This window comes from Otolemur garnettii, unplaced genomic scaffold, assembly GCF_000181295.1.
Source record: "Otolemur garnettii isolate 467f Iridium unplaced genomic scaffold, OtoGar3 scaffold00174, whole genome shotgun sequence".
NCBI lineage: Eukaryota > Metazoa > Chordata > Mammalia > Primates > Galagidae > Otolemur > Otolemur garnettii.
In genome coordinates this window covers 3,249,839-3,262,467 of record NW_003852569.1, presented here as the reverse complement: position 1 = coordinate 3,262,467, position 12,629 = coordinate 3,249,839, and the positions used below count along the sequence as shown (strand labels likewise).

Here is a 12,629-nt window from a genome sequence, read left to right as displayed (position 1 = left end):
TGTATCAGATTTTTTTGTTGTTGTTAGAGACAGAGTCTCACCTTATCGCCCTGGGTAGAGTGCTGTGGCGTCACAGCTCACAGCAACCTCCAACTCCTGGGCTTCAGCAATTCTCTTGCCTCACCCTCCTGAGTACCTGGGACTACAGGCACCCACCACAATGCCCAGCTATTTTTTTGTTGCAGTTTGGCCGGGGCCAGGTTTGAACCCACCACTCTGGGTATATAGGGCCGGCACCCTATCCACTGAGCCACAGGAGCCACCCTAGATTTTTTTTTTTTGAAACAGAGTCTCACCATGTCACCCTCGGTAGACAACAGTGACAACTATAACCCAAAAATAGCTGGGCATTGTGGTGGATGCCTGTAGTCCCAGCTACCACAGGTTGAGGCAAGAGAATCGCTTGAGCCCAAGAGTTGGAGGTTGCTGTGAGCTAAGATACCATAGCACTCTACCAAGGGTAACAAAGTGAGACTCTGTCTCAATAAAAAAAAAAAAAAAATGTGATGGAAATCAGGTTTGGAAGGACTAAGAATGAGGGGAAATTTTAGGAATAAGATATAAACTCCTCATCTGAAATGTCTGGTGGTACAGAACAGAAAAAAAATGAATATTTACCTAAAATGCCTCAGCCTGTGGCTTAAGCAGCTAAGGCACTAGCTACATACACCTGAGCTGGCAGGTTCAAATCCAGCCCCAGCCACCAAACAACAATGATGGCTGCAACCAAACATAGCCAGGCATTGTGGCAAGCACCTGTAGTCCCCATTACTTGGGAGGCAGAGGCAGGAGAATCGCTTGAGCCCAGGAGTTGGAGGTTGCCGTGAGCTGTGATGCTACAGCACTCTACTCAAAGTGACAGCTTGAGGCTCTGTCTCAAAAAAATAAATATATACATTAGTAAATTTACCCAATTTACTTCTTTTGAGACAAGAGTCTCACTGTTGTCCTGGGTAGAGTGCAATGGTATCAGCTCATAACCTCAAACTCTTGAGCTTCAGCAGTCCTCTTGTCTCAGCCTTTCTAGTAGCTGAGACTATTGTCACCTGCCATGCTGCCCAGCTTTTTCTTTTTTTAAATTATTATTAATAGTAGTAGTGGAGACGAGATCTCACTCTTGTTCAGGCTGATCTTAAACCCTTGAACTCAGGCAATTCACCCGCCTCAGCTTCCCAGAGTGCCAGGATTATAGGCATAAGCCACTGCACCTAGCCCAAATTTACTCATTTTAACTGTTTTGCAACTATGTTAAACATTTATGACTCTAAATGAAAACTCTCGACACAGTATACTCAAAAGAAAGCTAACTTTTACTTCTCTCCACATCCTTTCCCCTGCCAAGTGTTATCAACTCCCATTAATTTTTGATTTATATTTTTATTTATTTTTGAGACAGTCTCACTGTTGCCCAGGCTGGAGTGCTGTGGCATCACAGTTCACAGCAACTTCAAAGTTCTGGGCCCAAGTGATCCTCTTGCCTCAACCTCAAATACAAAACAGGTAGCTGGGACTAGTCACCTACCACAATGTTGACTAGTTTTAGTAGAGATGGGGGGGGGGTCTTACTCTTGTTTAGGCTGGTTCACCTGCCTTGGCCTCCCAGAGTGCTAGGATTACCTGCAAGAGTTGCCACCCCTGACTGATTTAAATTTTTTATTTATTTTTTTGAGACTGAGTCTTATTTTGTGCTGTGAGCATTTATAGCTCACAGCAACTTCGAACTCTTGGGCTCAAGTGATTCTCTTGCCTCTGCCTCCCAAGTAGCTGAAACTATAGGAACCACAATGCCCAGCTATTTTTGGAGACAAGGTCTCACTCTAGCTCAAGCTGATCTCCAACTCATGAGCTCAGGCAATCTGCCTGCCTCGGCCTCTCAGAGTGCCAGCGATTTAAATTTTTTAAATACCCACAAATACATATCTATGTGCCACACTTAGGTAAGGTAGCATACTATTTTCTTCACTCAGTACAACTGGAGATCTCTCCATAATAGTATGCAGAGAACTTTCTCAATTCTTTTGATAGCTGCACAGTACTCCATTGTGTGCATTTACCAATTTATTCAACCAGTTTCTTATTGGACAGGAGTTGTTTCCAATGTGTTATTAAAAATTGTGCTGTGGCCTGTACAGTGGCTCATGCCTGTAATCCTAGCACTCTGGGAGGCCAAGGCAGGTGGATCACCTGAGCTTGAAGAGTTCAACACCAGCCTGAGCAAGAATGAGATCCTTTCTCTACTAATACAAAACCTAACTGGGCATTGTGGCAGGCACATGTAGTCCCAGCTACTGGGGAGGCTGAGGCAGAAGGATCACTTAAGCCCACGTTTGACAATGCTGTGAGCTATGATGCCACAACATTCTACAAAGGGCAACAGAGTAAGACTGTCTCAAAAAAAAAAAAACCACAATTGTACTGCAATAAATAGCTATGGCTGTGTGCATGTTACTTCAAATTTTTGCCAGACTATCTCCAAGCAATTTACTTCTGTTCTCATTAAATATAGTAATAGTAATCCTGGGCATAGATACTGGGTCCTCACCTTCTAAACCAGAAGCACTGTGTAAGGAAACAATTGCTCTAGTACACAGCATAGTCCAGCACATTACAAAACAAGACTGTAAAATGTGGAGTAAACAACCTCTTTCTTACTTTACCATTCCTCTCACAATGCCCTAACATCTCAGTGAAAAAGAGAAAAGTTACTTTGCAAAGGAAAATGTCACAAAGAACAAACAAGGACTTTAATTTTGTCTGTGCATTTGCAAAAAAAGGGAATACCTCCAGTGGGAAAAAATTACATTAAATGGGGCAGGGTTGAAAGGGATTAGTGCCTTAGCCCCAAGAAGGTACAGCAACTCTGACTGGTCCAAGGACTCGAAAAGATATTGGGAGGGTATAACAAGAGGAAGGAGAATGCAAATTTACTGAGGGAGAGGGCCCCGGAGCGGGCCACGAGGGGGAACTGGAGGCCGGGGAGTTGGTCTGGGTGGAGGGAGAGGTCCCCTCTGGTAGCCATAGGGTGGGGGGCGTGGAGGGCCAGTGTATCCATGAGGGGGCATCAGTGGAGGAGGTCCACGCATACCATGTGGGGGCATAGGACCTGGATGACCTGTAAAAAGAGAAAGAAAAGTTAGTAAAGGTAAGAAATAGAAAATGGTGATATTGAGAGACGGTTGATGTTGGAACAGAGTGAGAAGAAATGTAATATAAAACACAAGATAGGAATGTGACAAAGGAAATTCCAAAAATACAACATGTGGCTGAGGGAGATGGCTAGAGCCTACTCACCCATGGGAGACCCAAATGGAGGCCCTCGGGGGGGCATGCCCATTGGAGGAGGTCCAGGATGAGGCATTCCAGGTGGTGGTCGAGGTGGTGGCTGTCCCCCAGAGCCTGGGGGTCCCGCATGGGGGTGTCCTAAGCCATGAGGGCCATGGTGTGCCAGTTGCATCTGAGACATCCCTATGAAAATTGTAAAAACAGACACAAGGAGAAAGGAAATAAGAGAACAGACAGTAAAGAATATGAAGAAAGGAAGAACAAAATGAGCAAGGAAGTAACATCAGGAAGAGAAAGGTAAAGAAAATAAAATTGACTTAAATGTGCCCCATCTTTGACTCCATTTCAATAGTACAAACCAATGAACTACGCGATCAACTCCTCATTCTCATCACTTGCTCCTTCCATAATTTAGGCATTGTAATAATGCCAAAGTATATAACAAGTGGAATCATTACTCTGTTGATAGGATTTGAGAAGGCAGCAGACACAGTGTCTGAGCAAGGATCTAATTCTAAAGCAGCAGTTCTTAACCTTAGGTCAAGACCCCTTTGGGGATGGAACGAACCTTTCACAGCGGTTGCCTAAATACATCCTGCGTATCAGATATTTACATTATGATTCATAACAGTAGCAAAATTACAGTTATGAAGTAGCAACAAAAATAATTTTATGGTTGGGGGTCACCACAACATAAGGAACTATATTAAAGGGTCATGGCATTAGGAAGGTTGAGAACCACTGTTCTAAAGGATAAATAAGAATATTTTGGGAGAACAAGAGAGTGGGAACAGACCATCCCAGGCAAAAAGATTAGCATGAGCAAACCACAGGTGTTGTCCAATAGCACAGTATGTTCCAGAAATACCAGTAACCAGGAGCAACATGCAGTTTTTGGAGTGATGGGCAGGGGCAAAATCCTAAAAACTTTTGAATGTTATGGTAATGAGTTTGGGTTTTAATATGTAGATAGAAGGAAGCAACAGAAGAATTCTGAACAACTGTAAAAACATCTGTATTTCTCAAAAATTACTGTGTGAAAGTAGATCAAAGATAGAGAAAACGAGAGTAAAAGTGACAAGAGATGACTACAATAAATTAAATGTGAAATAATAAGGGAATGAGAACCTGAACTTGGGCACGGCGATGGGAGCAGATGCCAGTCTATTTAAGACTTGGGCTGAACACTGTGGCTCATGCCTATAATTCCAATAATTTGTAAGGCTGAGGCAGCAGGATCACTAAAGCTGAGGAGTTTGAGGTTGTAATGAGCTATGAGCTATGATAATGCCACTGCAGTCCAGCCTAGGTGACAGAATGAGACCTTCTCTCTAAAATAAACAAATAAATGAGATTTGGTATTTACAATAAGGTGACAGGGAATAGTCAAACATAGCTCTCAGATACATGAATTAAGCACCTGAAAACAAAGAATATTAGAGGAACAATAGATTTGAAGGAGAGTAGAAAAACTGAGTTGTCTATTAAGCAGCCAGATTAAGGATCTAGAATGTTAACAACCACAGACTAGAGATACTAATCAAGGAGTAGACATCAGTGTATATGTAACTAAAATTATAGACATGTGCAGAAAATCTGGGCACCAGCAGAGAAAATCCAATTGGTAGCTGAGATTAAGAAGTCAGAGAGATCGGTGGAGAATCCAGAAAAACAAAAGCAAAAGGAGACTAGAATTTCTTTTCTTTTCTTTTTTTTTTTTTTTGAGACATTGTCTCATTCTGTCACCCTGGATAAGAGTGCCCTGGTGTCACAGCTCACAGCAACCTAAAACTCTTGGGCTCAAGCAATCCTCTTGCCTCAGCTTCCCAAGTAGCTGGGACTACAGGCACCCATCATACCACCTGGTTATTTTTTTAGAGATGGGGTCTTGCTCTTACTCAGGTTTTGAACTGGTGAGATCAAGCAATCCACTCACATCTGCCTCCCAACTTGTGAAATCAAGCAATCCACCCACTTCGGCCTCCCAGAGTGCTAGGATTACAGGTGTGAGCCACTGCACCCAGCCCTGAGACTAGAATTTCAAACAAGCTTTGCTAAGTGTCTCCAAGATTTAGCAATTAGGTCACTGCTTTGAGACTGAGTTAGAAGAGAGAATCAAAGTAAAGGAAACAAAAAATAGCAAGTATAGTCTACTCTTTAGAAAAAGTAAGAAATGGAGAAAGAGTGATAGTTGTTAATATAAACAGAATAAAGTATTTTCTTTCTTTCTTTTTTTTTCTGAGACAGGGTCTCAAGCTGGGTAGAGTGCCCGTGGTGTCACAGCTCACAGCAACCTCCAACTTGGGCGCAAGTGATACTCTTGCCTCAGTTTTTCTATTTTTAGTAGAGTTGGGGTCTCACTTTTGTGCTCAGGCTGGTGTCGAATTCATGAGCTCAAGCAATCCACCCACTTCAGCCTCCCAGAGTGCTAGGATCATAGGCATGAGCCACCACACCCAGCCTTTTCTGTTTGTTTTCATGAAAGAATGAAGGAAAGAGGCAGTGCTATGTCTCAGTGAGTAGGGCGCCAGCCCCATATACTGAGGGTGGCAGGCACCTATAAACTCAACTACTCCGGAGACTGAGGCAAGAGAATCGCCTAGTCTAAGAGCTGGAGTTTGTTGTGAGCTGTCACGCCAAGGCACTCTACTGAGGGTAACAAAGTAAGACTGACTCTTAAAAAAAAAAAAAAAGAAGGAAAGGAGAACTGTGAGACTGTTATTATTGAGGAACAAAGGGAAGCAGAATGAATGGTGATGGAGACTCTCTACCAAGCTCATCCCTCCCTTTCTCAACAAAGAAAACCTACCTGGATGGGGCATCCCACCTGGAGGAAATGGGTGAGGATGTGAGTGTCCATGACCAGGATGTCCTGCTCCTGGAGTTCCTGCTGATGGGGGGCCATGTCCTCCAGCCCCAGGAGGCATAGGTGGCGGAGGCATGGCTGGGGGTATCCCAGGTGGGAGGGCTCCAGGAGGTGGCACTGGGGGTGGGAAGGAGCCAGGAGGAGGCATGCCTATGCAGAAAATGGAAGGAAGAGTAGTTGATGGTAGTGAAAATAAGAGCTCTTTTTCCCTCCTCTCAGCACTCCAAAATCAAAACAATGTTAGATAATCAACCTCTTGAAAAAACCCAACAATTTCTTCTCTATCCTTCTCTATTCTTCCTCAATCCCTTTCCAATTACCCTCTAACTCAATGCCCTCCTCTTTCAGATGCTTTTTTCTTCCTCCTCCTGCTCTCACCTCAATACAAACAGATTTTGAACCAAAAGCTTTACCTGGTGGTGGAAGCCCGGATCCCAGTGATGATACCACAGGATTGGGAGCAGAAGGTGGAGGAGGTGCATCTGCAAACAGCTGATGGGGGCGGTCAGCCTGGGAGAGTGGGTTCTGAGCTGCCAGAAGCCGTTCAGCTGCTGAGCCATGGCGCTCTCCCTTAGAGTCCTTCTTGAAGGCATAAGACACAGTGATAGGGCGGTTACAAAGGTACTGCCCATTCATAGCCTCAATTGCTGCATCCGAAGCATCAAACGAAGCAAAATTAATAAAAGCATAACCTTTGGAGTTGCCTGTGTCAGGGTCCCGCATAATCTTGGGGGTTTGTAAGATGACTCCAAAGGCGCTGAAAGTATCATAAAGCAGCTTCTCATCAATCTCTGGGTCCAGGTTCCCAATGAAAATGTTGGCCCCTACATCCAGGTTTTTGTTGTGAGCGGATGCCTTGTTCACACGTATTGGTTTCCCATAGAGTTTGATCATGTTCATGATCTTAATGGCATAGTCAGCATCCTCCTCACTCAAGAATTCCACAAAACCATATCCTGGGGAAGTGCAGGAGGGAGATTAACAACTTAAGTTAAGAGATTCAAAATAGGATTCAGCTCACCCACTAATCATAAAGAACAAGAAAGAAATAACCTCACTTCAACTGAGAATGGTTCCAGAAACAAACTGTGAACCGAAGCTTAAGTAAAAGAAACCTTTAAGTTGCTTATTCCAAAATAATTGTAAATACTACCGAGACCATGCAGGAGTAGTTTGTCCCCTCAATATATAAATGCACCTTTTGCTATGTACTCACCTTGGTGCTGGCCTGTTACTCTATCCTTTGGCATGTGGGTGTTGACTACTGGTCCTGCCTGGAGAAACAGTTCCCACAGCAGTGGTTCACTAACCTTCTCATCCAGACCCCCCACGTACACGGTGGCATCTGGGAGGAGGTGAAAGCAAAGATTAAGTATGACAGGAAAGGAGGTGATGGAAACACGAAGATGGAATCCGGGAAGAAGAATTAGGGTTGAGGATCGGAGCAAAAATGGAAAATAGGAATCGTTTGAGCCCAAGAGTTTGAGGTTGCTGTGAGTTATGACGCCAGGACACTCTACCGAAGGCGACAAGTGAGACTCTGTCTCAAAAGAAAGACAAAGAAAGAAAAGCAGCAGAGGATTGGACCTTAAGCATCACACCCACAGGCCCCAGCCTCCACCAGGCCACCCACCCCGACCCCAGCAGGCACGGTGAGGCCTTCGGGAAGATGGGTCCAATCTCCACCCTGACAAGACATTGCTGGCCCTAGTCGGGGCAGCCTATCCCCCTTGGGTCCTTTCCAGATTCGTCCCTTTCAATTACCCTGGTTCCGCTCGGAGATGGGCCCGGCAGCCATGGCGAAAGAGCTCCCGCCGTCTCCAAGCAGCGACTCCGCCCTCTGACCTCAGTCACCACTTCCACTTCCGGAGCGAAGGCAGCGGCGAGCAGCAGGCGGAGCCGGGGCGGGCGGGGGGGGGGCGCCGGAAGCGGCTGCGGCCATCTTAGGCGGCCGTGAGGCTTGGTGCGGCGGAGCTGGTCCTGAATTGAGGTGTAGCTGCTAGTGGTCATAGTTGAGGAGAGCGAAACCGAAACGCCCGGCCTCACTTAAGGCAGTAGTAGACGCGGAAGAATCACACGCTCCAAAAAACGTAAATTCGAAAGTTAAAAGAATAAAGTTTTACTTGAAAACTATTTTGTGGCCAGATGATCCTTTTCTTACCCAGGGACGGATGCGCTGATGAATTCCCCAACCCCTGGATTCGGATACGGAGGCAGCCCTGTAAGCCACCTGCGATCTTGGTGCAGATTTGGCCTCACAGCCCTGTTTGGGCTCGAGGTATTTCGTTTTCCCTCAGGAGAGCAGTTTGCGGAATGTCTGAGCTAGAGTGACGTCTCAGCTCCCATGGTCCCGATTGCATGGTAGGGGGTGCTGGTGCGGTGAAGGGGGTAGGGGATTTCAGGGAATCTGAGGCTCCAAGATGGGGGTGACTGGGATTGAAGTTCCAAGGCCTCAGTCTAGACCTTCAGAAGGCACTCGGGCTCCCACCACCATATCATGATATGCTCTTGCCCTATCTGCCTCTAAATGGGAGATAAAGCGAACCCTCTTCCCAAATTGCATGGTTTCTGCAGAGCCTCACCTGACCCAGTTCCCTTATTTCCTTAGCAATAATTTCGTGGGTGACTTCACCTACTTCCCACCACTCTTTGCTACCTAGGATCCTTTATTCAAAACGCCAGCAGTATGTATAAATACTGTGCTTTAATGAACTCCTTAAATAGCAATTCCACTACAAAAATACACAGTTGACAGACATAGGGTGTCTCTCATATTCATTCCATTCCCATAGAAACTGGAATTAGCAAAGCTGCATAAGGGGGTGAGAATGAGTAGGTCAACTTGTTAGGACTGATAAACAGCACCTCTGATCTCATAATTTAAACAGCTGGTTATCCATAAGAGATGGAATTGACCATAAAAAAGGCAGTCATCTCTGGATCATTTTTCTCAATTCTTCAAATCACAGAGAATAAAAGTATCTCAGGAACCAACAAGACAGTACAAGAGTTAGAGAACATTAGCACCACCATCTGCAATGGAAACTGTAGTCTACTAGTAGAGTCTGTTCGTGGACTGGAGTGTGAAAGCTGAGGCAGCAAGGCCAGATATGAAAAATTGAAGGATTAGGCAGAGCCCTCCCTTGTCTCACATCCCCCTTGGCCCTGCCTTTGAGAATGCCTGCAGTTTCAGTGGGATTAGGAGAAAATGGTGTTTGGATCTCTTTTCTTGGAGTGATCCTCAGGAGATACTCTTGGTGTCCATTTCCTTAATAGTTCCTGAAGGTGGAATAGTTCATCCTGGAGGCCAGAGATTGTGGGAGCTGAGAGGCCAATCTGGGGAAGAGCCAAAGAGGGATTACAGAGGAATATTATTGTAGCTCTAACCCTCTGCTTCTAAGACATCCACTATTTCTGGTATCTTTATTTCTTTTCACTTTCTAACCAGGCCCTAAATTCCACTTAATCTAAGCCACAAACAGTTCCCCCACCTCCTACATTCCCAAACATACCCAGTTTGGTACCAAGAGGATTGATTGTACTTCACTTTCAATATCCCCAACCACTTGTCTTCCCAGCTCCTGTTCATCTGGTTGAACGATCAAGCCCCTTGTCCCACTCCCAACTCCTGTTTTCTTTTCTTACCTGGACCTCAGGCTTTCCCCTCAGGTAGCAGCGTCTCCAGAGCTTGATCTGGGGTCCCAGATATCCAGGCAGCAGCAGCCCCGGAGGTAAAGGACAAGCTCCCCAATGTGAGGGGAGCCCCCACTCCTGGTCAGCCAGGCTTTCAGAAGAGATAGCAGGCCGAGGGAGCCAACGAGAAGATACCGCCAGCAGGGAAGAACTGTCCCGCCAAGGACAGAGCTGATTTAGAGGGGTCAGGGCCCCTCTAGAGAAGAGCCACATAGAACTGGGGGGTCCAGGAGTCATGAAGCTTGGCTAAAGGGGAGAGGAAATCAACGGCAATTGGGAAAACAGATAACCCGAGTTTCCCCAATCTGAGTCAGGAAGGAATGTCCATCTGCCACCCACTCATTCCATTAGTGACTAGAAACTACAGGCCTCCCCTTCAGAAATCAACTCTCCTTACTAGGCTTCGAGTAGGCCTCAGGACTGTTTAAAGCTGATTTTAGGGCAATGTAAAATGTGTGCATGAGGCGGGAAGGTGAGTAAACAGACTTAAGGATGATTCAAAGGATGCCCTCTATCCTAATGTAGGACTTCTGTCTTCCTAGGGACAATGCAGATTCTAAGTACAGATGCAGAGTAGGAGAGGGGCAGCTCCCCTGAGGTACTCAGACATGGTGTTTTTCTACACCTCATCTAACAGCATAGAAAGAAAGGGGATTTATGACTTTTAGGCACGTCACCTGTTGTCTAGGGAGCCAGGATTCTGGGCAGTGCTCCGGGTCATAGCCAGGATTATGGAACTGTAGTATCTGTTCATTGCTATAGCGTAAATCCCAGTCCCAGACAGACAGCTGTAGGTTAACAGAGTTCCCTCCTGGAGGCTGGGAGTACCCAGGTGTATAGACTTCTGTATAGGAGTTACACTGGACAGAGGAAGCAAGAAAAAGGAGGATTATACACATACACACAAAAAAAATCTCCCAAATCTAAAGACAAATTAAGAAACTGTTACTTCTTATTCTAGAAATCAGGTATAGGGGAAAAGTCTTGTCCTGAGAGTGAACATCAATTCCTCCTTCCCACCCACAGTCCTCCCTTATAAAACAAGTTAGGGTGGCACCTGTGGCTCAGTGAGTAGGGCACCAGCCCTATATACCGAGGGTGGCAGGTTCAAACCTGGCCCTGGCCAAACTGCAACAAAAAAATAGCCAGGCATTGTGGTGGGCATCTATAGTCCCAGCTACTTGGGAGGCTGAGGCAAGAGAATCACCTAAGCCTAAGAACTGGAGTTTGCTGTAAGCTGTGACTCTACAGCACTCTACCAAGGGTGATAAAGTGAGACTCTGTCTAAATAAATAAATAATAAAAAAGTAAAACAAGTTAAACTTTACAGAGTACTTATCAGTGGGACAAAAAAAAAAAAGACAAGTCAAAAATAAAAGTCACAGGCCAGGTCTGACAGCTCATGGCTTGTAAACCTAGCACTCCAGGAGGCCAAGGCAGGAGGATCCCTTGAGCCTGATCCCAGGAGTCAAGCCTGAGCAAGAGTGAAACCCTGTCTCTTCCAAAACTAGAAAAAATCATTGGGGTACACACACCTGTATTCCCAGCTACTTAAGAGGCTGAGGCAGGAGGATCACTTAACCCATGAGTTTGAGCATGCTGTGAGCTAGCTAGGCTGATACCGTGGTACTCTAGCCTGGGGCAACAGAGACTCTGTCTCAATTAAAAAAAAAAAAAAAAAAAATACAAGGCACTGACCTGTCCACTCTGCTTTCCACGCTCCCAGGGAGTATTTCTCAGGAAAGTGAGGGTGTCAGGAACCCTGACACTGTCATGAAGAGCAAGAAGGAAAAACTCAGAGAATTCAAACTCAGCTGGATACTGCTGGAGGAGCTGCCAGACACAATCAAGGAAGAGGAGAAACACTGGGGCCTGAGAAGAGAGAAATTAAGAGGTTAGAAAGGATTGTGGGGACCTAAAAAGAGAGGATGACAAAATGATGGAGGTGGCAGTCACAGAGAATAGGGGGCACTAACGAGGTCAGGGAATGAAAACCTGAACCAAAAGTAGTCGGTACAGAGTTTGTGGGCCTCACTCACCTGGGTCTTCAAGCTCACCCTAACCTCAGAACACTTCTGATTCACCTTCAATGGCTTGTACTATATAATTTTCTCATTCCCTTACTTTTTAGTAATAATTCCCTCCACACCCTCACAAATTGTTCTCACCTCTTCACTGGCCCCAGTTCCCCCCAGTCGGGTCAGGAAGGGGTGTCCAGCTGCCACCCACTCTCGCTGAACTAGTGATTGGAAGCCAAACAGTGTTCGGGCTTCAGGAGCTGCAAGCAGCTGGACGAGTGAAGAGAGGAGGCCATTGAGATCACGATCACTGCGCTCTGGGTGATAAAGAGGAAGAGGGGACAAGGAAGAGGGGGGTCCAAGAAACTAGGGCAAGAGAGAATGAGAAGAGGAAAGATGGCCAAGAGGAGTGAGAGGCACAGCGGGGGAAAGTTTGGGGTAGGTAGGATTGAGAGAGCACATAGAAGTGAAGAGAAAACAAAGACCTTAAATAACTCATTTCATAGACTTCACCTGTTTATTTTTTTATTTTTTATTTTTTGAGACAGAGTCTTAAGCTGTTGCCCTGGGTAGAGTGCTGTGGCATCATATCTCACATAGAAGCTATGATTGCATTAGTGACTAGAAACTACAACTACAACTCTTGGGCTCAAGCAATCCTCTTGCCTCAGTTTTTCTATTTTTTTTTTTTTTTTTTTTTGAGACTTAGCCTCAAGCTGTCCCCCTGGGTAGAGTCACAAGTACCCTTATAAGATGAACCATAGGTGTGG

The 12,629-nt window shown here is 45.6% G+C and overlaps 2 protein-coding genes across 3 annotated transcripts in view; both read right to left on the bottom strand.

The window, feature by feature from the left end:
- Positions 1-2,720: 2,720 nt before the first annotated feature.
- SF3B4 (splicing factor 3b subunit 4) lies at positions 2,721-8,008 on the bottom strand. Of its 2 annotated transcripts, none has more exons than XM_003800416.2 (6): positions 7,913-8,008; positions 7,365-7,493; positions 6,562-7,104; positions 6,092-6,298; positions 3,292-3,465; positions 2,721-3,112 (listed from the first exon to the last, which is right to left on the bottom strand). In XM_003800416.2, the coding sequence occupies exons 1-6, from the start codon at positions 7,944-7,946 to the stop codon at positions 2,925-2,927; spliced, it is 1,275 nt and encodes a 424-aa protein (XP_003800464.1). In that variant the 5' UTR covers positions 7,947-8,008; the 3' UTR covers positions 2,721-2,924. The 2 variants fall into 2 exon arrangements, with proteins under 2 accessions (XP_003800464.1, XP_012667232.1); XM_012811778.2 differs by having other exon boundaries at positions 6,110-6,298.
- A 923-nt stretch (positions 8,009-8,931) lies between these two features.
- The window catches only part of MTMR11 (myotubularin related protein 11), a 9,321-nt gene continuing 5,623 nt past the window's right edge, over positions 8,932-12,629 (bottom strand). Inside the window, 6 exon segments of the mRNA XM_012811745.2 lie at positions 8,932-9,351; positions 9,353-9,484; positions 9,794-10,087; positions 10,519-10,701; positions 11,540-11,713; positions 12,010-12,176. Of these exon segments, the coding sequence (XP_012667199.2) occupies positions 9,169-9,351; positions 9,353-9,484; positions 9,794-10,087; positions 10,519-10,701; positions 11,540-11,713; positions 12,010-12,176 (1,133 nt within the window). The 3' untranslated portion in view covers positions 8,932-9,168.